Source organism: Penaeus vannamei, chromosome 25 (assembly GCF_042767895.1).
Source record: "Penaeus vannamei isolate JL-2024 chromosome 25, ASM4276789v1, whole genome shotgun sequence".
Lineage (NCBI taxonomy): Eukaryota > Metazoa > Arthropoda > Malacostraca > Decapoda > Penaeidae > Penaeus > Penaeus vannamei.
Window position 1 is genome coordinate 21588502 of NC_091573.1, and position 20581 is coordinate 21609082.

At 38.5% G+C, this 20581-nt stretch overlaps 2 protein-coding genes across 4 annotated transcripts in view; one reads left to right on the plus strand and one right to left on the minus strand.

The window, feature by feature from the left end:
* Positions 1 to 20342, minus strand: part of CSN4 (COP9 signalosome subunit 4) — a 21459-nt gene extending 1117 nt beyond the window's left edge. The window contains exons 1-7 of the mRNA XM_027361925.2: positions 19502 to 20342; positions 2371 to 2453; positions 1745 to 1863; positions 1453 to 1589; positions 1143 to 1257; positions 795 to 984; positions 491 to 661 (exon numbers count right to left, since the gene is read on the minus strand). Coding sequence (XP_027217726.1) covers positions 491 to 661; positions 795 to 984; positions 1143 to 1257; positions 1453 to 1589; positions 1745 to 1863; positions 2371 to 2453; positions 19502 to 19578 — 892 coding nt within the window. The 5' untranslated portion in view covers positions 19579 to 20342. The remainder of the gene's footprint in view (positions 1 to 490; positions 662 to 794; positions 985 to 1142; positions 1258 to 1452; positions 1590 to 1744; positions 1864 to 2370; positions 2454 to 19501) is intronic.
* LOC113822685 (protein lin-54 homolog) overlaps positions 20228 to 20581 on the plus strand; it is a 34434-nt gene continuing 34080 nt past the window's right edge. For 2 of the 3 annotated variants that reach the window (XM_027375227.2, XM_027375234.2), the window contains exon 1: positions 20228 to 20499. In XM_027375227.2, the coding sequence (XP_027231028.1) occupies positions 20286 to 20499 (214 nt within the window). In that variant the 5' untranslated portion in view covers positions 20228 to 20285. The remainder of the gene's footprint in view (positions 20500 to 20581) is intronic. The other variant, XM_027375220.2, reaches the window with a different exon arrangement.

Sequence of the window (20581 nt, forward strand, 5' to 3'; positions counted from 1 at the left end):
TTTTTGAGTTTTACACTCTCGAGTTCTTACTTGTGGCCTTGAAAGTTGTATAATAATCACAGCCCAGGGTGGGACAACATTGATATATACAACTTGCATGTTTATATGTATTATTGTACTTAGATTATGCACCTGTTTTCACTGATTTTAATATACTTATCATGCTTTTGTCATCTTTCTGTGACAAATAGTTATTACTTTAGTTTGACATTGAAAAAGCAACTACTATGGCTTATATTAGGCTTACAAGGGATATCTAATGCAGTTGTCAAAATTTCAACAGTTGCAAAGGATTTTTAATTTAACTCAAAGGAAGGTTAAACACAAGCACATATCCTACAATAAAAACATGATCTTTTAACACTATTGAGACTATGTATTTCTATAGCCTTGGCATTGCTGGATCCCTTCCATTGGGTGTCAAGTTTATGTCTACTCAGAACTACAAATGAAAGTGTATGACTGTAGTCTCTTAAGAACTTTTACATACCATCAGCTGTAGTCGCTTGTTGGTGAGGTTGTAACATGTTTTGGAATTCTGTGAGTTCATTGTGTCGGATGATGCGGTCCAGGTGCATCTTCTCCAGGATGTGGTAGCAAGGTAGCTGCTGGCATCTCTCATCCTTGAAAAGCGTGCCCAGCATTCTTGAACGCTGCTGTCCTATTTTAAGTATAAAAAAAGGCTATATTGATTGTTGCTTTTATATATATGTACTCTTGATTTCTTGCAGATAAAAATCAATTTCAACATATGAATTCTACATAAATATTTAACCTGAAGTTGGTAATCATACCTGCTGATGCCAGCACTGTGCATATTAAAGCCTTTTTGAGTGCCTCCATACGCTCATCCTCATGTATAATTGGCCTATATGAAAGTTCATTATAACGCTGGGCAGCTTCTATAAATTTGCGACGATAATCCAACACACGTGCATAACAAACTTTGTAATAAATTTGTAGTTGCTCACTCTTAGACTCTGCCTGAAATGACATTAAAGTAGTAATAAGGAAAAGGTTGATGCTATATTTTCAGTTATCTCAAGAAAAATCTTTAAATGTGTATCCTAGCAAACAAGAAATTTTACAGATATTCAAAGCAACAAAGTAAACTATGAATAAAAATCAGAAAAAGTTATTACCTGCAAAATACTAGCACGATTAATGTAAGCTTCTCCTTGTACTGGGTCATCATCTTCAAGATATAAACGAGCAATCTTGAGGTATGTCTCAAGTTTATAATCAACGCTATACTGTCTGAAATATTAAAATAATATATGACTTTAATTATCACTAATAAAATGTGTCAATTCACAAAAGAAGAAAAAATTTATGGTATTAAGTGCAGAGGAAACCCACATGGCCTATGGTCTGCTGTTTCATTCACATAAATAGCAAACCACAGGGGCTTATGCAATACTTATTAGGAAAAGTTTTGCTGCATTTACTTACTTTTGCCCAGTTTCCAGTGGAATGCCAGTAAGAACGGCAGCAGCATCCCTCCATGAGCTTTCACGTTCATAAATGTCTGCCAAGTGCTGCCTGATACTGGCTACTTGCTCCTCAAAACTAATGACTCGAGGTTGTACCTATGGAAGTTTCACAGCTAATTTTAAAAGCAATAATGGATGAAGTGTCATCATGCTTGACCATAATAATTAACCTGGAAATCATTCTTTTGATCAATATATATATTGTAAACTGTATTATCATATCAAATGCATCTTCAAAATTTAAAACTCACTTTATCAAGCGTAAAATGTGCGACAGTCTTGGCAACATGATCTGCCATTGAGGTAAGGTGAGTAGACACATCTGAGAGCAGTTGTCGTGATATTACCAAGCTCACTGTCTCTTTCACAACTGTAAAAAAAAGGAATGTACTTTAGTAACTGTCAAAGATCTTTAAGAATCACAGGCAAGCATTTTTGTAGTTCATTTTTCTTATATTTCCAAATTAAAGTCTAATAAATAAATAGCTTTATGGGTCTTGCTACCTCTTTTAACAAAATGTAATCTCTGACTTTGATATCTCAAAAAATTAGCACACAAAGTACTGTAAGAAATCTTACACTTCTCTGTTTGCAGAGATTTAATGTGAATATTTATTCATTGTGAATAGAAAGTAAATTCTGCATAATTTGAATACTACTACTACTAATAATAATAACAACAACCATGATAATGATAATAATAATGATGATGATAATAATAATAATAATAATAATAATAATAATAATAATAATAACAATAATAATAATAATGATAATAATAACAATAACAATAATAATAATAATAATAATAATAATAATAATAATAATAATAATAACAACAACAATAATAATAGAAACCTTCCCTCTTGCCACTTACTTGCTTCAATGAATGCCTGAAGGCCCTCTGCCATATCATTTTCATTGCCAACTTTGAGAATGTTGTCCAGCACTGCCCGATACCTGTTTATAGAAGGGAGTCATCTTAGAATTTGAATAGAATGGCACTTTTTCCCTAACAGGACAAATAGCCATGTGGTCTAATTTGATACTTATCAATACTAAGTACACAAACCTTACAAACTCATGGCAGTCTCAGTAAAATATTTCAACACTATAAAATACTACAAAAAAAAAAAAAAAAAAAAAAAAAGATTCTTGTAACACTCATATACACTTATAACCAAAGTGATCTGTAATGGACAGATAACAATGAAAATATGGTGTTTTAACTGGGTGGAGTATAAAGATTATTTCTAATGCATTTAGTAACAATCATACAATACCTAGAGTATTTACAAAATAAACTACAAGCCCCCAAGGCTATCCCAATAGATGATGGGATGGTTTCATACTAGTAAAAAATTCTACTGACTAGTTCACATGGATAGTCTGCATTTGACACATATTAGCCAAGCACAAACACCTCATGTCATGTAAGCAAAGCAAATTTTGAAATCCTAAATGTAAACCAATCAAAAGTAGCATAAACCAGATATGATAGACAAAGAAACACCAATAACCCCAACAGCATACCAAAAACAATATGAAACCCTTGTGGCAAATGATGCTAGCTGGGAATCAAGGAATACTTTAAAAATTTATTATAAACCTTTTAGAAGAAAAAAAAAAAAAAAAATTGCATTATTAGGTATTTTTATCTGGTGTGAATGATATTGAAGTTCTATAGCCTTTTAAAGTATTAGTAAGTGTACACTGCTCTCCTACCACATAAGGGGTGCTACAAACAAACCAGTTACCTTGTATTCCACATAACATCAGACCTTTTTCTGGAATTTCCATAATGACTGTGATGAGATTCCAAAGCATTTAGTCCATCAATCAAAAAAAAGTGAAACGAAGGTGTATCTACATTTGATAAGGGTCAAAACAGCTACAATATCTATGTCAATATAATCTTATAAGTTATGCCTATTAAATCCTAAAATCCTGATGCTGTAATCATCAGACCATGAAAAATTTTGCTTAAGGGGTGGGTAATGTGAACATGTCAGGAGAATTTCAGCTGAAGGATAAAAATGACTTGCTACGAATGCACAAAGATCTTGGAGAGTGATTAAGACTCTATGGGCATCTTGGAAGGGGCTCTCGCATCATTTCCATCAATAATCGTGTGTGGAATGTACCATCCGTGAGCCATGAATGGTTAAGCGCTGGCTCCAGGAAGGAAGCTATTTCTGTACTCAGGATCCTACTCCTGCCGACTGTGACCGTAATACAGAAGAAGAAGAAGAAGAAGAAGAAGAAGAAGAAGAAGAAGAAGAAGAAGGAGAAGGAGAAGAAGAAGAAGAAGAAGAAAAAAATATATATAATATATATATATATATATATATATATATATATATATATATATATAAATATATATATATATATATAATAAAAAAAAAAACACACAAACAACAGGATGTTACTTATTGTTATTATTGCCCTACCTATTGGACTACCTTCAGAAATGATACACCTCTGTATGTGCAATGAAATCAGCCTATTAACATTTGGATAAAGCATATCAATTGACAAATAGTGCTATTGGAACATGGTAAAAAAGCTAAAAATGTTTATGCAGTAAAAGAGATAATAACATTCCAAGGGGAGGCAAGGAGTCTTAACTGGACCATGAGTGCTTGTCTGCCCCTGGCCTAAAAGCCACACACTCATATGAGTGGCTACTCAATTAAGCCTAATGCCTGGATTTTGCGCCACATGTGGGCAACAAAGCACCCGGATCCAAAAGGTTAATGTTTAACAAATTTACAATATGACTTGGTGTTCAAATAAACTCCTAAATAGTGTGCTTGGAGCTGAAGTTCTTTGTCAAAGTTAAATTGCAAGAGTAGGTATGTTTTTTAACATCTTTTGATGCATTTAGATAACTAATTTCATGGTATACCACATAGATACCAAAATCAGTAGATGCTGAAGTCCCCTTTATAAAATGGCATAGTATCTTCACATAACCTAAATACTGCATACATCATTCCAATAGTATATTACTTATAATACCTATTTAGATGTAAATGATATATGAATAGCTGTTATACTGCATTGTTCAAGGAATAATGGCATACTCAGTACATACACAATCATCATAGGCCAAGCTAAATAGACTGGCAGCCAAGGGAGGTTTGGTTGAACGAATTTGGTACCAATTGCTGAGTAAAGGATCATGTAGAGAATGATAGGGCATATGAAGAACTGGATGTCTGCCGGGGACCCCCTGCTGCGTTTGGCCCCTGGGGACCCCAAAAAGGGGTAAACAAATCAGCTAGATCAAACATAGAGAGGAATCACACACAATGTATTTCAGGGTAATTTACATATCACACTGGGTAAAAAATGGCTCATGCCAGACATAATCTCTGCTGCATTAGGCCTGCCTGACGCCCAAAAAGGGCCTAAAAATTTGGGCTGGATCAAACATTATTGCTACCACCTGAAATAAAGTATATATAGTTCAACACATCTAAGAGAGTACAGAATGGACAATGCCAGACAAATTACCTGCTGCATTATGCCCGCCAGACATGCCCAAAGTGACCCACCCCTCTGCTCTGGCAAAACTGACGTAGATGAAACATGAAAGGTACTGAATGAAACTACTTTTGAATGAAAGGTAACATTCCACCAAGTACAAAGTGACCCTTCCCAGACATACTGCCAGCTGCATTAAGTCTGCCAGACGCCCAAAAAGGGCCTAAAAATTTGGGCTGGATCAAACATTATTGGTACCACCTGAAATAAAGTTTATATACTTCAACACATCTGAGCGAGTACAGGATGGACAATACTAGACAAATGTTTCGTTTTTGGTGTTGCATCCATTCTAGGTTATTCTTAAAACTATACAGTGGCAACAAAGAAGAAAAAGACCTTAATAACTAGTGCAGTTTAATATCTGAGGCCATCAATTACCCCTAATCCCCCCAAAAATTGATAAAAACAAAGTGATCCACAAGAGACTGACAAACGGACCAAAAGAAGCGAAGGAAAATTGACAGTTTGGTCTTTCGATATATGTAGGTATTTGGTTTATCATTTAAGTATGGATGTAGCTCTATCTTGCTGTACATACCGAGGTGAAGAGAATGTATTCCGGGGGTTGTTGGGCCCTCCCTACGGCACCATAAATTGATAGTTTAGGTTGGGTTATGGGTCAGGACATTTTTTTGGGGGGTTTGGAAGGTGTGAAACCCCTTAGATTCTTGTAGGGTTTTTCAAATATTGGCACATTGGTGTGTAGATTTTCAAAGATGGTGGGCATGTCTATAGAGTTTCAATAGCCGATTTTTAGCGTTTTTTGTGCTGGTTTTACTGATTTCTATTCCCTATTATTCTTATTTAAGCCTGTTTTACCCCATAATTTCCCTGATATACTTCATGCCCTTCCTTGCTATCAGGGCTTAACACATCAAGATTGTTGGCTGTGATTACTAACAAAATGATCATCAGATTCATTCTTGTCAAACGAGAATAAATCTGATGATATAAATATTGTCTGGGAAGTCCTGATTGTCATAATAAAAAAAATAACCAAAAAGTTATAGCAATAACTTGGCAGCTTACATGTCTATTAGCCCTCTAGCAAGAAGCTGACAAACCTCCCCCTGCTATAATCTGGCAAGACAAAGTTGGTAGATATGCCTGGTTACTTACATTCAAGTAAGAACCAGTCTAAGCTCCAGCTTGCAAGAATTTATGTGGTTAAAGGTTTGCTGTCCTTTGCTGGAGAACTGCAGAAGCAGAGGCCTTGGCAGTCACTCCGAGTTATATGACATGGTAGCTATAGGTTAACCTTCTACAAGCTTTCTTGAATATTTAACCCTTTGAAACTAAGTTACAGGGACGTCTCGTCATGAAAAAAATACCTAAGAGGCAGCTACAGAACTATTTATCAAGTAAAAACAGAACTAGAGCCAAAAGAAATAACAGACAAAATAAGACCATTGCTAGGACACGATAACGAAATAGTGAAAGTGATCAGAATAAACAAATTAACCATTGACAAACAGAGCACAAAAAAATGGTTACCAATAAAATATCTAAGGATAACCTTTAAAGGCCCCTTCCTTGAAAGAGTTGCCACTGGTCACACATGATACATAGTGCAACAGTATACATTCCCTATACCTAAATGCTTTCGTTGTCTGAGACATGGTCATGGAATAATGACATGCAAAAATAAAAAAGATGTAGCAGGTGCAGTGATTTCAGTCATGATTATAAACACTGCACAAATAACCCATATTACTTCTTCTGTGACGAGAACCATTCACAAACACGAATGACTGTAAAATACATAAAAAGGCACAAACAAAATACAATGCCTAACAACCTTGATATCAAGACAGTTTCAGGAATTGAAACCCCTTCTTAAAAGCAATAACAACCTCTCAAACAAAAATCAGGCTTCTCCAACAACCTCAAAACCCAACATAAGAACATCCATAAATTAAGAAAATGTAAAGAAACCCACATACAATCCAACAACAGAAAATGCATCAAATCAAACATATGCACAGGCCCTAAACCTAGCTCAATGTCTAACAACAGGACAGAGAACACCAACTCTGTCCTGATTTATGTATAAAACTCCCATATCCAAAGAAGGAACTCAAAAAAGTGAAGATTAATCAATTCAGACTAATTCAAGCAAAGATGATTAAAAACAAATAGATATAGAAGATTCCCCAATAGCTTGGAGCCTAACAACCCCAGTAAGGGACATGGAAACACAGAAAGAAGCACAAACTAAAAACAAGGAATTCTCTTGGATAGAACTAATCAAGATTACAAGGACCACAATAACAAATACCATAAATATGGATACAGAGAAAACAATCATAGAAGTAATAATAGATGCAGTAAAAGAATTTCCCACCAATATTTTAAAAGTTCATATAATTTCTAAATGAATAAATTAACTTTAGGGAATGCAAGATCAGTCATAAACAAAAACATAGAACTAATGCATATAATAGATAAAGAACAACAATAGTTAAAAAACAGATAACTTCAATTTGCAAAACTATAAAACTAAAGGATATGACACACCAGGACAAATAGGAGGTTTGGCTTTTTGCATAAAAGATATCCTACAATATAAAGAAACAAATCTAAATAACAGACTAAAAGAGAGAATAGAAGCACTGGGAATAAAAATAAGTCATAAAAATAGCTGGACTAACATTCTATTAAGGTACAACCTGTGTAATAACCTAAGACAGAAAGAAATTGAATACTATACAGAACGGTCAGATGATCCTAAATTAATAATAGGAGACTTTAATGGTCACCATAAATACTGGTATCCAAGAATAAATGAAAAACAAGCAAATACAACAGGCATTTTAATAACCCCCCCAGGTCAGACCACAAGAACAGACCCCAGAAATGCAAAGGAGACTACATTAGATTTAGTTCTAACATCACCATCTATAAGTCATCACAGGCCCCAACCAGGTAGTGATCACTTACCAATTATAATAAGAGATGATACAATAAATATGACACCACAGTCAGAAGAGAAGAAACGGAAATTCACAAATCAAGGATGGAAAAGTTACCAACTTGAATCAAATAAAACAAATACAATAATTATAAATTCTCTCTAAGAAATAACTGACCTAATAAAAGCCATTGGAGAAAAACATTTCAAATTTGAAGTACACAATAAAAATAATAAATGAGATAAACCGTGGTGGAACGCTAAATGTACAGAAATTATCAAAGAAAGAAATAAAGCCTATAACATATGGAAAAAAAGATCAAATGAAAAAAATTTAGAATATAGAAAACTATTAGCAAAAGCCAAACAAATTATCGAGGAAGAAAAGAGAGAGTCATGGTAAAAATTTTGCACTTCAATAAATTTCAATACTCCATCGAAAAAGATCTGGAACTTTATAAATAAAGTAATAGGAAAGACAATGCAAAGCAACTAACCATTAATAGATATAGACCAACCTATTATAGAAATCAAAACGAAATTAGAAATATTCAAAGATGAATACCAAAAATAGTAAATAAACATACAAAAAATATGCTGACAGACACTGAAAGGGAAGAACTTCTAAAAACTCTCAACGATACAGAAATAAATGGCAAGATAACCAAGAAAGAATTAATTCAAGGAATAGCAAATACAAAAAATAATAACGCATATGGTCCTGACGAAATCCCATACAAATTTTATAAAAATGCCCTCAAAAAATCTTAAGACAAATGAACAATCACTGGACTCATGGAGAAGATCCACAAATTTTCAAAAATGTATTAATAAATCCTATTATAAAACTAGGAAAAAATCCATCAGAAGCAAAATCATATAGATTTATCAGCCGAATTACTTGCCTAGAGAAAATATTTGAAAATATATTCACCAAAAGATTAAACTGGTGGTTAGAAACTAAAAACAGACTAGACACAGATATAACAGGCTTCAGATCAAACTACACCACAGAAGATGCACTCAAAACAATAGAATTATGTATAACTACCGTGCTAAGCAGCGTATCTTAGCAAAACCTTACTTGCCAACGGTCTATGAGTGGATGAGCAACTTGGTTGGGCTTTGAGAACCCAGGGTGTGGAAGAAATGCCCCCCTTAATTCTTCTCACTTGAACACCACCAGTTATTGTCTGTCCTCAATAAGCGTATGAGTGCTCATGTCATAAGGGCTCTAGGTATCCCTGCTGCCATAGCAAAGACGGATGAGTAGTTTAGCTACCAACGGCATCCTTGAGGTGGACCCTCTGAATTGTAGCCATAGTTGTGTGGCCAACATTCCTGAATTCAGCCATCTCCCTATTGTAGGAAGGCACATCCCTGCAGTTCTTGTTTTCCTTCCCTTTTCACATTTTTTTCTTACTTTCTCCTTTTCTAATTACAATCATGAATGTTGATATAGCCATGGCCCCCAGTCCTTAGCAGACCTTCAGTGGTCAGGGGGTGCTAAGAATCTCTGGATTTTGTGTAATTGAGTTCTTTCTCAAATTTTATGTTTTTGTTATTTTTATGTGGAATTGTTGTTTTGTTGTCCGGTGATGTTGAGCTGAATCCTGGTCCTTGCCATCCAAAGTATTGTAATTTACTTTTTAGTAATATTCGTTCCCTTCATGGGAATTTGAATGAACTTGCAGTTATCTCAGCAAAATTTGACATTATTTGTTGTGCTGAAACTCTGGTTTCAGACATGAGGCACACGTCAGAGTTACTTTTACCCAATTTTAATACACCCTTGTTGCTATGTAGGAATTCCATGCCTCGAGCCCAGGGTTTGTGTTTATATTCTAGAGTTGGTTTTAATGCTAGTCGTTTTACAAAGTATGAATGTGATTGTCACGAATACATGGTTGTGAGAGTGTGTAGTCTTTTTAATAATTTTTACATTTTTAGTCTTCATAGAAGTCCTAACTCTGATGACAGTATTTATGACTGTTTGTTGACTTCGTACATTTCTATTCAAGAGAATGACATTAAATCTTGTTTTATATTTATAGGTGATTTTAATGCTCACCACCGAGACTGACTGAATTCTGTGTCCCCAACTGACCGTCATGGCATTTCTGCATTAGATTTCACAGATATGGTTGGGTGTGAGCAGTTAGTCCGTGGTGCAACTCACAGGAGTGGCAATCTTTTGGATCTTTTGCTGACTGAAGTGAGAGGGGTAGTTGATGTAGACTCCATTGCGCCAATAGGTTCTTCCGACCACTGTAGTCTAGCATGTAAGATCCAGCTGGAATTCCCTATGCCAGATTTTATGCTAACTAGACAAGTCTTTTTAAAATCTAGAATTAACTGGAATGGTGTCTACCATGCTTTTAAAGGCATTGTTTGATGAAATGTTTACAATGTTCCTTGTCCTGTTAAAGCTTTTAATTTGTTATTGTTGGACATCATAACGAAGTTTGTACCCAGCAAAACTGAAATCTCATTCACATGATAAAGCATGGTTTAATGAATGGTGTCACCAGGCTTATAGGGACAAACATGCTGCCTACAATCTCTGGTCTGCTAACCGTACTCGTCTTTGTTGGGAGAATTATGTTGCCATGCGAAATACAGCAACTAATGTTTATAAGGAGGCTAAATCTGAATATAATACTCACTTGAAAGAAGTTCTCTCACAAGCCACACAGCCGCATAAATGGTGGTCAACACTAAAAACATCTCTGTTTGGTCTTGAGTCTTCCATTCCTCCTTTAATGAAACCTGATGGTAGTGTTACGTATAATCCGTTTGAGAAAGCTACCTTGTTAGCAGATTGTTTTATTTCAAAACAAAGTTTAGAAGATATTGAACTTCCCCCTTCATGTCACCCATTGCCATGCTTTAATTCATTTGCTTTCAGGTCCTCTGAAATCAAGTATTTGTTATCTGAACTAGATGAATATGGTGGAGTAGACCCTAACAGCTTGTTTCCTTTGATTTTAAAAAGACTAAATGGCTAATTAGCTCCTAAATTAGCCGTAATCTTATGCCCTTTAGTTCGTAAAGGGTCATTTCCAGAGTGCTGGCGCTTTGGTAATGTTACCCCTATTCCCAAAGGCCCATTACAGTCTTTACCTACTGAATATAGGCCCATTTCAATTACACCAATTTTATCCAGGTTTTTGAACGTTTGCTGGTTAAACGTCTTTCTGTACATTTGAGACCGTCTCTTCCAGAGACTCAGTTTGGTTTTAGAAAGGGACTCGGCTGCAATGATGCACTGCCTATGTTGGTGCATGAAATGCAGTCTGCTTTAGATAAGGGTCATGAGTCGAGACTTGTCTCGCTGGATTTTAGTGCAGCTTTTGACACTGTTAATCACAAGGGTTTAATTTTTAAGTTACAGTCTTTTGGTGTAGGTGGTAAAGTTTGAAATATTTTAACTGAATTTTTAACTGGTAGGCAGTAGCGTGTTCATATTGATGGTAGTTTTAACTCGTATTCTCATGCATCTTCTGGGATTCCTCAGGGTAGTGTTCTTGACCCTTTGCTCTTTATCTTATATACAAGCAATATGCGGTCTGGCATTACTAATAAAATGTTGGCATATACTGATGATACTTCTCTCTATGCTGATATTCCTTCTCCGGCAACTAGGCAAATAGTAGCTGACAGTCTCACTGTAGACCTGATGATGATTCAATCGTGCTCTCGGTGGTCCTTGAAATTAAATCCTACCAAGTCTAAAGAAATGATTGTGAGTCGGTCTCGAACGCAGTTGCCTCAGCATCCAAGTCTGCTGATTAATGGAGTCTTAATCACTTCGGTGGATAACTTGAAGCTCTTAGGTGTAACCTTTGATTCAAAGCTTACATTTGAATTGCATATTAGGAATATGGCCCGAGCAATTTCATCAAAGTTAGGCATCATTCGCAATTGCAAAAAAATCTATGAAGATGACAACACTACACGTAGGTGCTTCTTTTCTTTTATTCTGCCTCATTTTGAGTATTGTTCTTCTGTGTGGTTATCTGCTGCAGACTCACACTTTAGACTACTTGATCGTTTTTTTAATTCCAATAAATTTCTCCTGTCTGACTTAAATTTGGACATTGGACATCGTAAAGTTATTGGGGCTCTTTCAGTTTTATACTAGATTGTAACCGATAATTCACATCCCCTCTATAAGTTTTTCCCTGATTTTTATCAACCTGCAAGAATTACCAGAAGTTTTATGACCCTCAATTCAATGACATTTGATGTAAGTCGATCGTCTACAAGTCAGTTTTCTAGATGCTTTTTTACTGCTATTTGTAGACTTTGGAATAGATTGCCTTCAGAGATTGTAACTACTTTGACTCTTGATAAATTTGAAACGTCAGCAAACATGTTTTTCTTACGTAATTAGCTGACTTTCTTTTTTTCATTCTTTCTTAGCTGTATCTTGACCTGCACTGACACCTTTGGTGGTATAAATCTCGATTTTTTCAGTGTAGCTCATTATATAGCTTAATATAATAACAAAAATAATAATAACTAATGCCATGAAAGAGAAGAAATATACACTAGTTGCATGCATAGATCTGCAAAAGGCCTTTGACATGTTAAACCATGAAGCACTCTTGATAAAAATGGCAAATCTAGGTCTAAAAGGAAACCTGATAAATTGGATATACTGCTTTTTAAAGGAAAGAACTTACCAAATAAATATCGTAATCAAAATTACATAAAAGGCACAATCTCGAGAGGAGTCCCACAAGATTCCCCTTTAAGCCCAGCATTATTCAATATAATGATAAATGACCGAAAATTGCCAGAAGAAATAAAAAAGACAATATATGCAGATGATATAACTATTATCACCACAAATAAAAATCTAAATGAAGCCAAAAGCAATTTGGAAAGAGGACTAAAAGAAATAATAGAATGAACAGACAACTGGGATTTAAAAATAGATCCAACAAAAAGCAAAAAATTATCCTTCACAAAAAAAGAGTCCAGCTACCAAAAATATGTACAGACAACATAGAACTAGAATTCACTGGCAGCCAAGATATATTAGGGCTAAGATTCGACACTCAAAAATTAAATTGGTCTAAACACATAGAAAACATAAAAATTAAATCTATCAATAGAGTAAATATAATGAAAAAGATAGCATCATTTAACTGGGGAGCAAAAAGGGATACTCTGTTGAAGTTTTATAACATTTATGTAAAACCCAAAATAGAATATGGCCTATCCATTTATGGAACAGCAAATAAATCGGAATTTTAAAAATTAGACACAATCCAAAATACCGCAATGAGAATACCCACAGGATATTTCATATCCTCTCCAATAATAACACTACAAGCCCTCACAAACAAACCCCCAATAACAGAGAGAACAAATGAACTTGCCTGTATTCAATTAGTAAAAATACTAGGAAAACCAGATAACTTACCAGTAAATAAAGAAATTATAAAAAGTATCCAAGACTACAAACCAAACAAAGATAAAAGCTCCTGGACTCATAAAGTCATCGAAACTTGTAAAAAACTAAAAGTCAAGATTAACACAAATAAGACCATGAATATAACCTCAATACTACTGTGTCATGACATTTCCCATAAATTAGTTACAAATTTCATTGACAATTTCTCAAAAGACCTCTCCAATGAAATTATTGGAAAACAATTCAAAATGCTAATAAACAAAAAATATAAAAACTACAATAAAATATTCACAGATGGATCCAAAATAAATGAACCTCAATCAACATCAACTGCAATTTATATCGAACAAAAGAATATCACAATTTGGAAACTTCCGAGGAATACTCAAATTCTAGAAGTAGAATTATATATAGAAATGAATAAACTAACAAACTCTGTAATCTTCAGATTAACACTGCAATTATAAAGAAGTCACATATGAAATACAAAAACAAATTTAAACATTAACAATTCAAAATCGCAATGTCACAATTCAGTGGATTCCAGCACACAAAAACATATTAGGATATGAAATGGTAGATCTTGCGGTGAAGAAAGCTCATGATCTAAACGATTCCACAACCATAAGGCAATACCACCAACTTGATAATAGATATAAAAGCAAAAATCAAATACTTTGGGAAGAACAATTAATCAAAATCCTCATCACAAAAAACTATCACCTTAAAGATACCACTCTACTACCATGATTGTAGGGTAGATAAATAACAGACTCCAGTGAACTTGCTTCCTTTACTTAGTCTTTGTTTACACTCCCACCGTTTTAACTCTTGCTCGCCAGGGCACTGTTGCCGTAGCCCAACATATCGTAACCCCCCCCCCCCCCCAGGATATTAGTGTACTCTTTGACACAAAATATCTGACTAGTAAAAAAGAACAAATGAAATTTATGTACCTCAATCACTTAGAAACACCACAAAATCAAAATAATACAATTTCTTCCCCTGTGATACTGACAAATTACACGGAGTCAGGGAGCACAAAAAGAGAGCACAAATACATATATTATGTGGGCGTGTCTGGTGACTTGTCTCCTTGGCCGTCTCACTGGTTCTGGTGTTGGATGTGGGGTTGCCATGGTAACCCGAACAGGCCCTAGGTGCCTCCGATTTCGAATCGAGATACGACCACTGCCATCCAGCCTGATGGAGTACTGACGGTGCTGAAGGGCCTCTGTAACAACGCCCCTTTTGTCCCAAACGTTTGTGGCTTGGTTTTGCACACACACTGATGTACCAGGTGACAGGGGGACGAGGGTTCTAGGCATCCCATGCTGCTCCACTATGTTCCTGTGTTGTCAGGCTGTTGCTAGCTCTCTCGCACGTAGAACCCGCTGCCAATGTATGTCTCCCTTATAATAATGCCTGTGCACTGGTCTCGCAGCTGACATCCCGTGGCTTGTTGAGCAGGTGATTTATTCACTTCCCAAAGGGGCGTATTCAGGTACTGCAGCAGAGCCTTCGAGACCTTGTCAGAATCCAGATTCCCTCTGGCCCCTGTCTTCGCACATAGCAGTCTCTTGGCTGACCTGACCGCTGCCTCGGCCCGGCCATTTGATTGTGCATACTGGGCAGAGGATGTTCTCATTTCAACACCCACTTGTTCAAGAACTTGCACACTTCATCACTAGTTAGGTTGATACCGTCGTCAGTTGATATGCCCTCTGGGACACCTCAACATACAAAGTACTAGGGAAACAAGGCCATTATCCTGCTTGACGTAGCACTTGAGGTGGCAGGTGACTGATCTCCAGCCAGCCTGTGCACCTGTCAGCATACGCAATGTACATCTGTCCCTCGAGCTGGAACAGGTCAGCCACCGTGAACTGAAATGGATACTCTAAGAGGTACTGCTGCTTGAGATGGAACATGTGTGTTGCAGGTGTCACAGGCATCACAGTTGAACTGCAGGTTACCTTTCATTCCAGGCCAGTACACTGCCTGCCTTGCCCTCTGAAACATGCGGTCAAGTCCCTGGTGACCTGCATGGAGGTTGGCTGCGATCTGATGACGTAGAGCCTCTGGTATCACAAGGTGGACAGCTCCCTGGTCAAAGTTGTATGTCACCAAAACCTGCCAAAGAGCCAGCCTGTCCCTTATGTTGTAGAACTGATGCAGACAAGCCATTTTCTGAGCATGATGTTGGTGCCAATCACTTGCAGACATCTTGGCTATTAGCAGCTGATACTCTGGGTCCTTGGAGGCAACGTGCTGCACTGCAGTGTGGTCAAGCGTGACGCGGTCGTACCCAAAAAGTGTGGTAGTGGTTGCAGCAGCCACGGTGACCTCCAGGTCATCTGTTTGGTCCTTATCTGCGGCATCAGGCAGCGCACAGAGCACTGGGTAGTGGGACAGAAAGTCAGCTACATACTTATGCTTGCCTTGTAGATATTTTACTTGAAACCTATATTGTAACGTTTTTTCTTTGAGGGCGAAAAGCCGGGGTTTACAATGTCTTTCAATGCTCTGTCTCCCAAAAGTTTAACCAGCGGCCGGTGGTCAGTAATAATGACAAGGTTTGAGCAGCCAAGCAGGAACAGCCATGCCTTGCGAAGACACCAAGCCACTGCCAGGGCCTTACCCTCCACTGGAGCATAACTTGTCTCAGCAGGTGTCAGATGGTGGCTGCTACACAGTGCGAGGCGCCGACCGCTCTTGCATTAAAATGGGGCATCCCTTGCTGGGCAGTCACAGTATTGCTGCAGGATAATGAACACTATGCCCACTTTACTCCGGTCTGTAATGGCAATGGTGGGTCGCCCCTTGTCTTAGAAGGTCAGGCCATCCTTAGCCACCTGGCATATCATGTCCTTTACTCGTAGGAATTTCACATGAAGCTGTGAGTCCCAGTATACCCGCTTGCCTTGTGGTTTCTGCAGCAACTCCCTGAAGGGCTCCATAATTGGTGCTGTAGCTAAAAATGGTGCTAGTTGGTTGACAAATCCATACCACGAGCGAATGTCAATCAGCAAAGGCGTCTCCGGCATGCTGAAATTCCTAATTACTGCAAGATGTTCATCAGTGGGCTTATAAGAGTCCCAGCCTATATGGAATCCCACAAAGTCAAGTTCCCTCCTGCAGAACTTGAATTTCTCCAGCTTCAGGGTGATGCCCTTCATGGCACACATCTCTAGGAACTGGTGTGCGTGCCAGAAGGCGTCCTCCACATTATAGTCGTTGATCACAGTGTCGTCAACACACTTCAGTTTCCTCTGGATTCCCGCGATGGCCTCATCATATCTCCTGGTGTATGCATCTGGGGCTGCACAGTGACCCATCGGCGTCCTATGGTAATGGTAACGGCCCCAGGGGGTAATAAATGTGATAAGCTTCCTATTGGCCTCCTCCAGTTCCACCTGATGAAAGCTCCAGTGAGCATCAGCTGATGTCTTGTAGACATGATGGGGAATACCATATACCATGTCAAATGGAGTTGGGGTATGGTGAGTCTCCCTCGGGCAGGAGCTGTTGAGCTTTTGATAGTCGATGGTGCGCAGTGACTGGCCTGTTTTCTTTGTGACTACCACCATCCTTGCGCACCACTCCGTTGCTTCTCCGACTGGCACTGGCTCAATAACTCCTTTCCTCATGTCCTCATCGAATTGCCTCTTCACCTCCACCTCCCAGTGTGTGATACGCATAGGGTTTTGCATCTTCCACCAAGTGGATTTGATGAGGTCTGCCAGCCATCACAGGCAATGGGTGTCGGCTGGTGTTGAAAATTGATCCTGAGAAATGCTGGAGGAGCCAGTCCTCCAACTGTGGTACACTTTCTTCCAGTGGCAGAGATGGTACCTTCTTTGGTCTCTGTGGGAAGTCGCCTATATACTCCACCTGGGTAAAGTCACTGTCTGTGGTAATGGGCGCTGTAATGGGAGGCTGGTGAGGGAAGTTACTGTGGACCAGCCCCAGTTATTTGCACGCCTCTAGTGAGATATAGCAGTGGCTGGCCGTCTCAACAAAGAAGACCTGCTGAGTTGTTGAGCAGCCATCATACTGAATTTGGCATGTGGCTGAGCCAAGGGGCTTCAGCAACACCTCCGCTACATCACGCAGGCTCTTGCATCGTGTCAACAGTGCTGGCTTGATTCCGAGGGCAGCTGCTAGTTTTGGTCCTTCCACACATACCTGTGCTCCAGTGTCAGGCACCACCTGTGTAGGAGTAAGTTAACAAAAGCCTCTTGTGTGGCACACAGTCACCATAATTTCTTGTTGAGCAGGTGCCTTACTTGTACTAGCAACCACAATGCCCGAGGCTTCAACATCCTCTGCTGTTACTGTGCGCTTCCCTTTACCCCTGCACATTTTTTTCAGGTGTCCAACCTTTCCACATCAACGGCAGGCAAGCAGGGCACGCTGTCTTCCCTGGTGAGTGAGTGCCGCTGCAGTTACTGCAAAGGTGGGGTTTATTTAGGTGGCGAGTGCCTGCAGGCAGCTGCAGGTCACTGTCCTGTGGTATGGCGCCGGCTACCACCATACATACACAGTCGTTTCCGCCAAAATTGTTGGAATTTCTTTGAGTTGCCTCAAATGCCATGCAGTGTTCATGTAGTGAATCCACATCACTGAAAGATGTACACATACGAAACACTTTCTCTTTCAGTGACACACTGCACAAGCCTGACATCAACTTCCGAAAGAGTACAGAATCTCTGATAGATTACCATCACATTGAGGGCACTGAAATTCATAATCTGCAACACCCTGAGCTGAACGCATAAATTGGTCACTTACAGGTTCGCTAGGAAGTTAGTTAAGGGCGAAGAATATGCATCAAGTAGTTGCTTGGTTGGTTGTTTGATGAGTGATGCGACCAATGATGTTCAGAGCCTCTTCAGTAGACAGTGCCTGCCACTCTGCCATCGTCAACCGGGTGTCCAGGGCATGTTGCACGGCTGGCATACGGTAGAGGCGTATGTGCAGCACTGCCTGTGGTTGCAACAAACCACTAAGCCCCAACCAGCCCTCCAGGATCTGAATGCTACTACAGACATCAATGCCTCACACTTCTCCAGGGCTACAGGTGCAGGGGTCTGAGGCGTCTTTTGTTGCACTGCCGGCTGCGGTACCAGCTGCCGCTGTAAGGAGGCGATGGCTGCACCTTGAGCCATTAGCAGCTGCTGAACTTGCTCTAATGCTACTGGCGTATGTGTTGTCCAGCGTTGTGGTGTTTGAGTGGCAAGGCGAAGGCGACATGATGCCATGGTAGGTGTGTAGAAATACACCAATCATTGTGATCCCCATTTTGACTTTCACGCGGTGGGGCACTGTTGACGTAGCCCAACATATCGTACAATGGTGCAGATCAGTAACCAGAAAACGACGTTTGTAGTGTCCTAACACTACAATGCCCACATTTCCATTCTGACAGAACTAAACTAATAGAGTAAGCTCTTAGACACTTGCATGTCCAATAACTTTGTTATTATTGAGTTGCAGTTAAAGTTCATAAAATATAACTTCCTTAGAATCACTCTCTCTATCATTTGCATATATAATTTGATGTCTAAAAGATGGCTGGCGGAAATTTTACCTGTATCACCAATAAAGGCACTAAAAAAATCAAAATTACTAATCCTAATATCTCTTTACTCATTACAGGATATAATCATCCATCAGGTAAAAAGTACTACAATTTAAGACATATGAAGATCTTCTTACAAAGAACAAGAATAGTGAACATCATATAAACCAGAGAACATAACAAGAATTAACAAAAGAAAGCCTGCAATCAAAAGATGGAAGATCTCAAGAATCAAGTTTCAGGGAAAATAGACAATAAGTCTAAAACCCTGTAAAAGAAGAAAAAAAGCTGAATAAATTCAATGATTGGCAATGATAACCACACAGTCTGCTTGGAAATTGCCTAAGAAGGAAGTGACATCAGAATCAAGCACTTTAAATTCAAAACTCTTTTTCCTCTTGTGCCACTCAAGCTATTTATTACCAATAAGCGAAGAAATGAAGTGCCAAGTAATTCATTTGAAGTTACATGTAGACTTGATCCAAAAATCTGAAAGAACAAAACAATATAATACAGATAAATAAAAGAATATTTACTTGTCATGATCTTTGTGTGACCCTCCAGATGAAACCAATGCCTGCAGCTGCTGACGAATTTGCACAGCAAAGGCCATTTTATAGTTGTTTCAAAGATTACGGCGCCTGTCGCCTCCCGAGCGTGTCACTCACCGAGCCCAAAACATACGGTGAAACTAATGCCCAGTATTCTTTATTTTCTTGTACGGAAAAAATACTCCTTCTCTATTCCTACGAACCTTTGAATTGAGATAAATTATTTTAGAAACGTCCAAGCGCCGATTTATTTATCACCTACATGTATATGAATTTCCGTAAAAATAACGCACATTACATCAAAACATAAACATGGCTGCCGATAACTATAGTCTACGACTAAAAATTTTTCTCATGTTCTATGAAGGCAGCAATGGATAAATATACTGAAATACCTACTTTTATAAATTTAATAATAAAAAATATACAAAATATTTGAAAGTTTTAGAGTTTAACTTTTTAATATTTATAGTATACTGTTTGTTATGGCGACAAAGTCCCGTGACTTCGAATAAATTCAATATGAAAATTCTGGGTCGCCTTAAATTTCTCCTGTCGCATGATTAAACTCTGTTTTACGCAAAGAAACCAATGCTTGAAAAAGTGCTCTTGCTGTCCATGAAGGATATAGGAAACGAGAGTTACGAAAAAAGGTTTTATTTTGGCATTTTGTTTGGCGGAAGTGCACGGCTTGAATGGCCATGGCGGGAGAGGAATGCATTGTGCCAGCCCGGTGCGCTCTTCCTCCCTCGCAAATGAATGATGGCTAATGGTCCTTGCTCATCCAAATCTAACCCTTCTTGTGGGCGTGCGAGGTGCATTTGCGAGCGGTAGCAAGGGCGCAGTGTGGGCGGCGAGGCGTGGGGCGGGCGCGGAGCCGCAGACGTGGCAACGGCGCGCGCTACGCAGCCAGAGAGCAGCGAGGGATCGTAATGGTGGGCGCGTGAGTTTGAACGCCCTCGGAATGCCACACAATAACCCTGGTAAGTCACCCTAAACGAGTTGCGAGGAGAGCCCTAAGGGTGTGTTCCGGGAAGTTAAGGTGTGGTTGAGGAGGACGGCGGC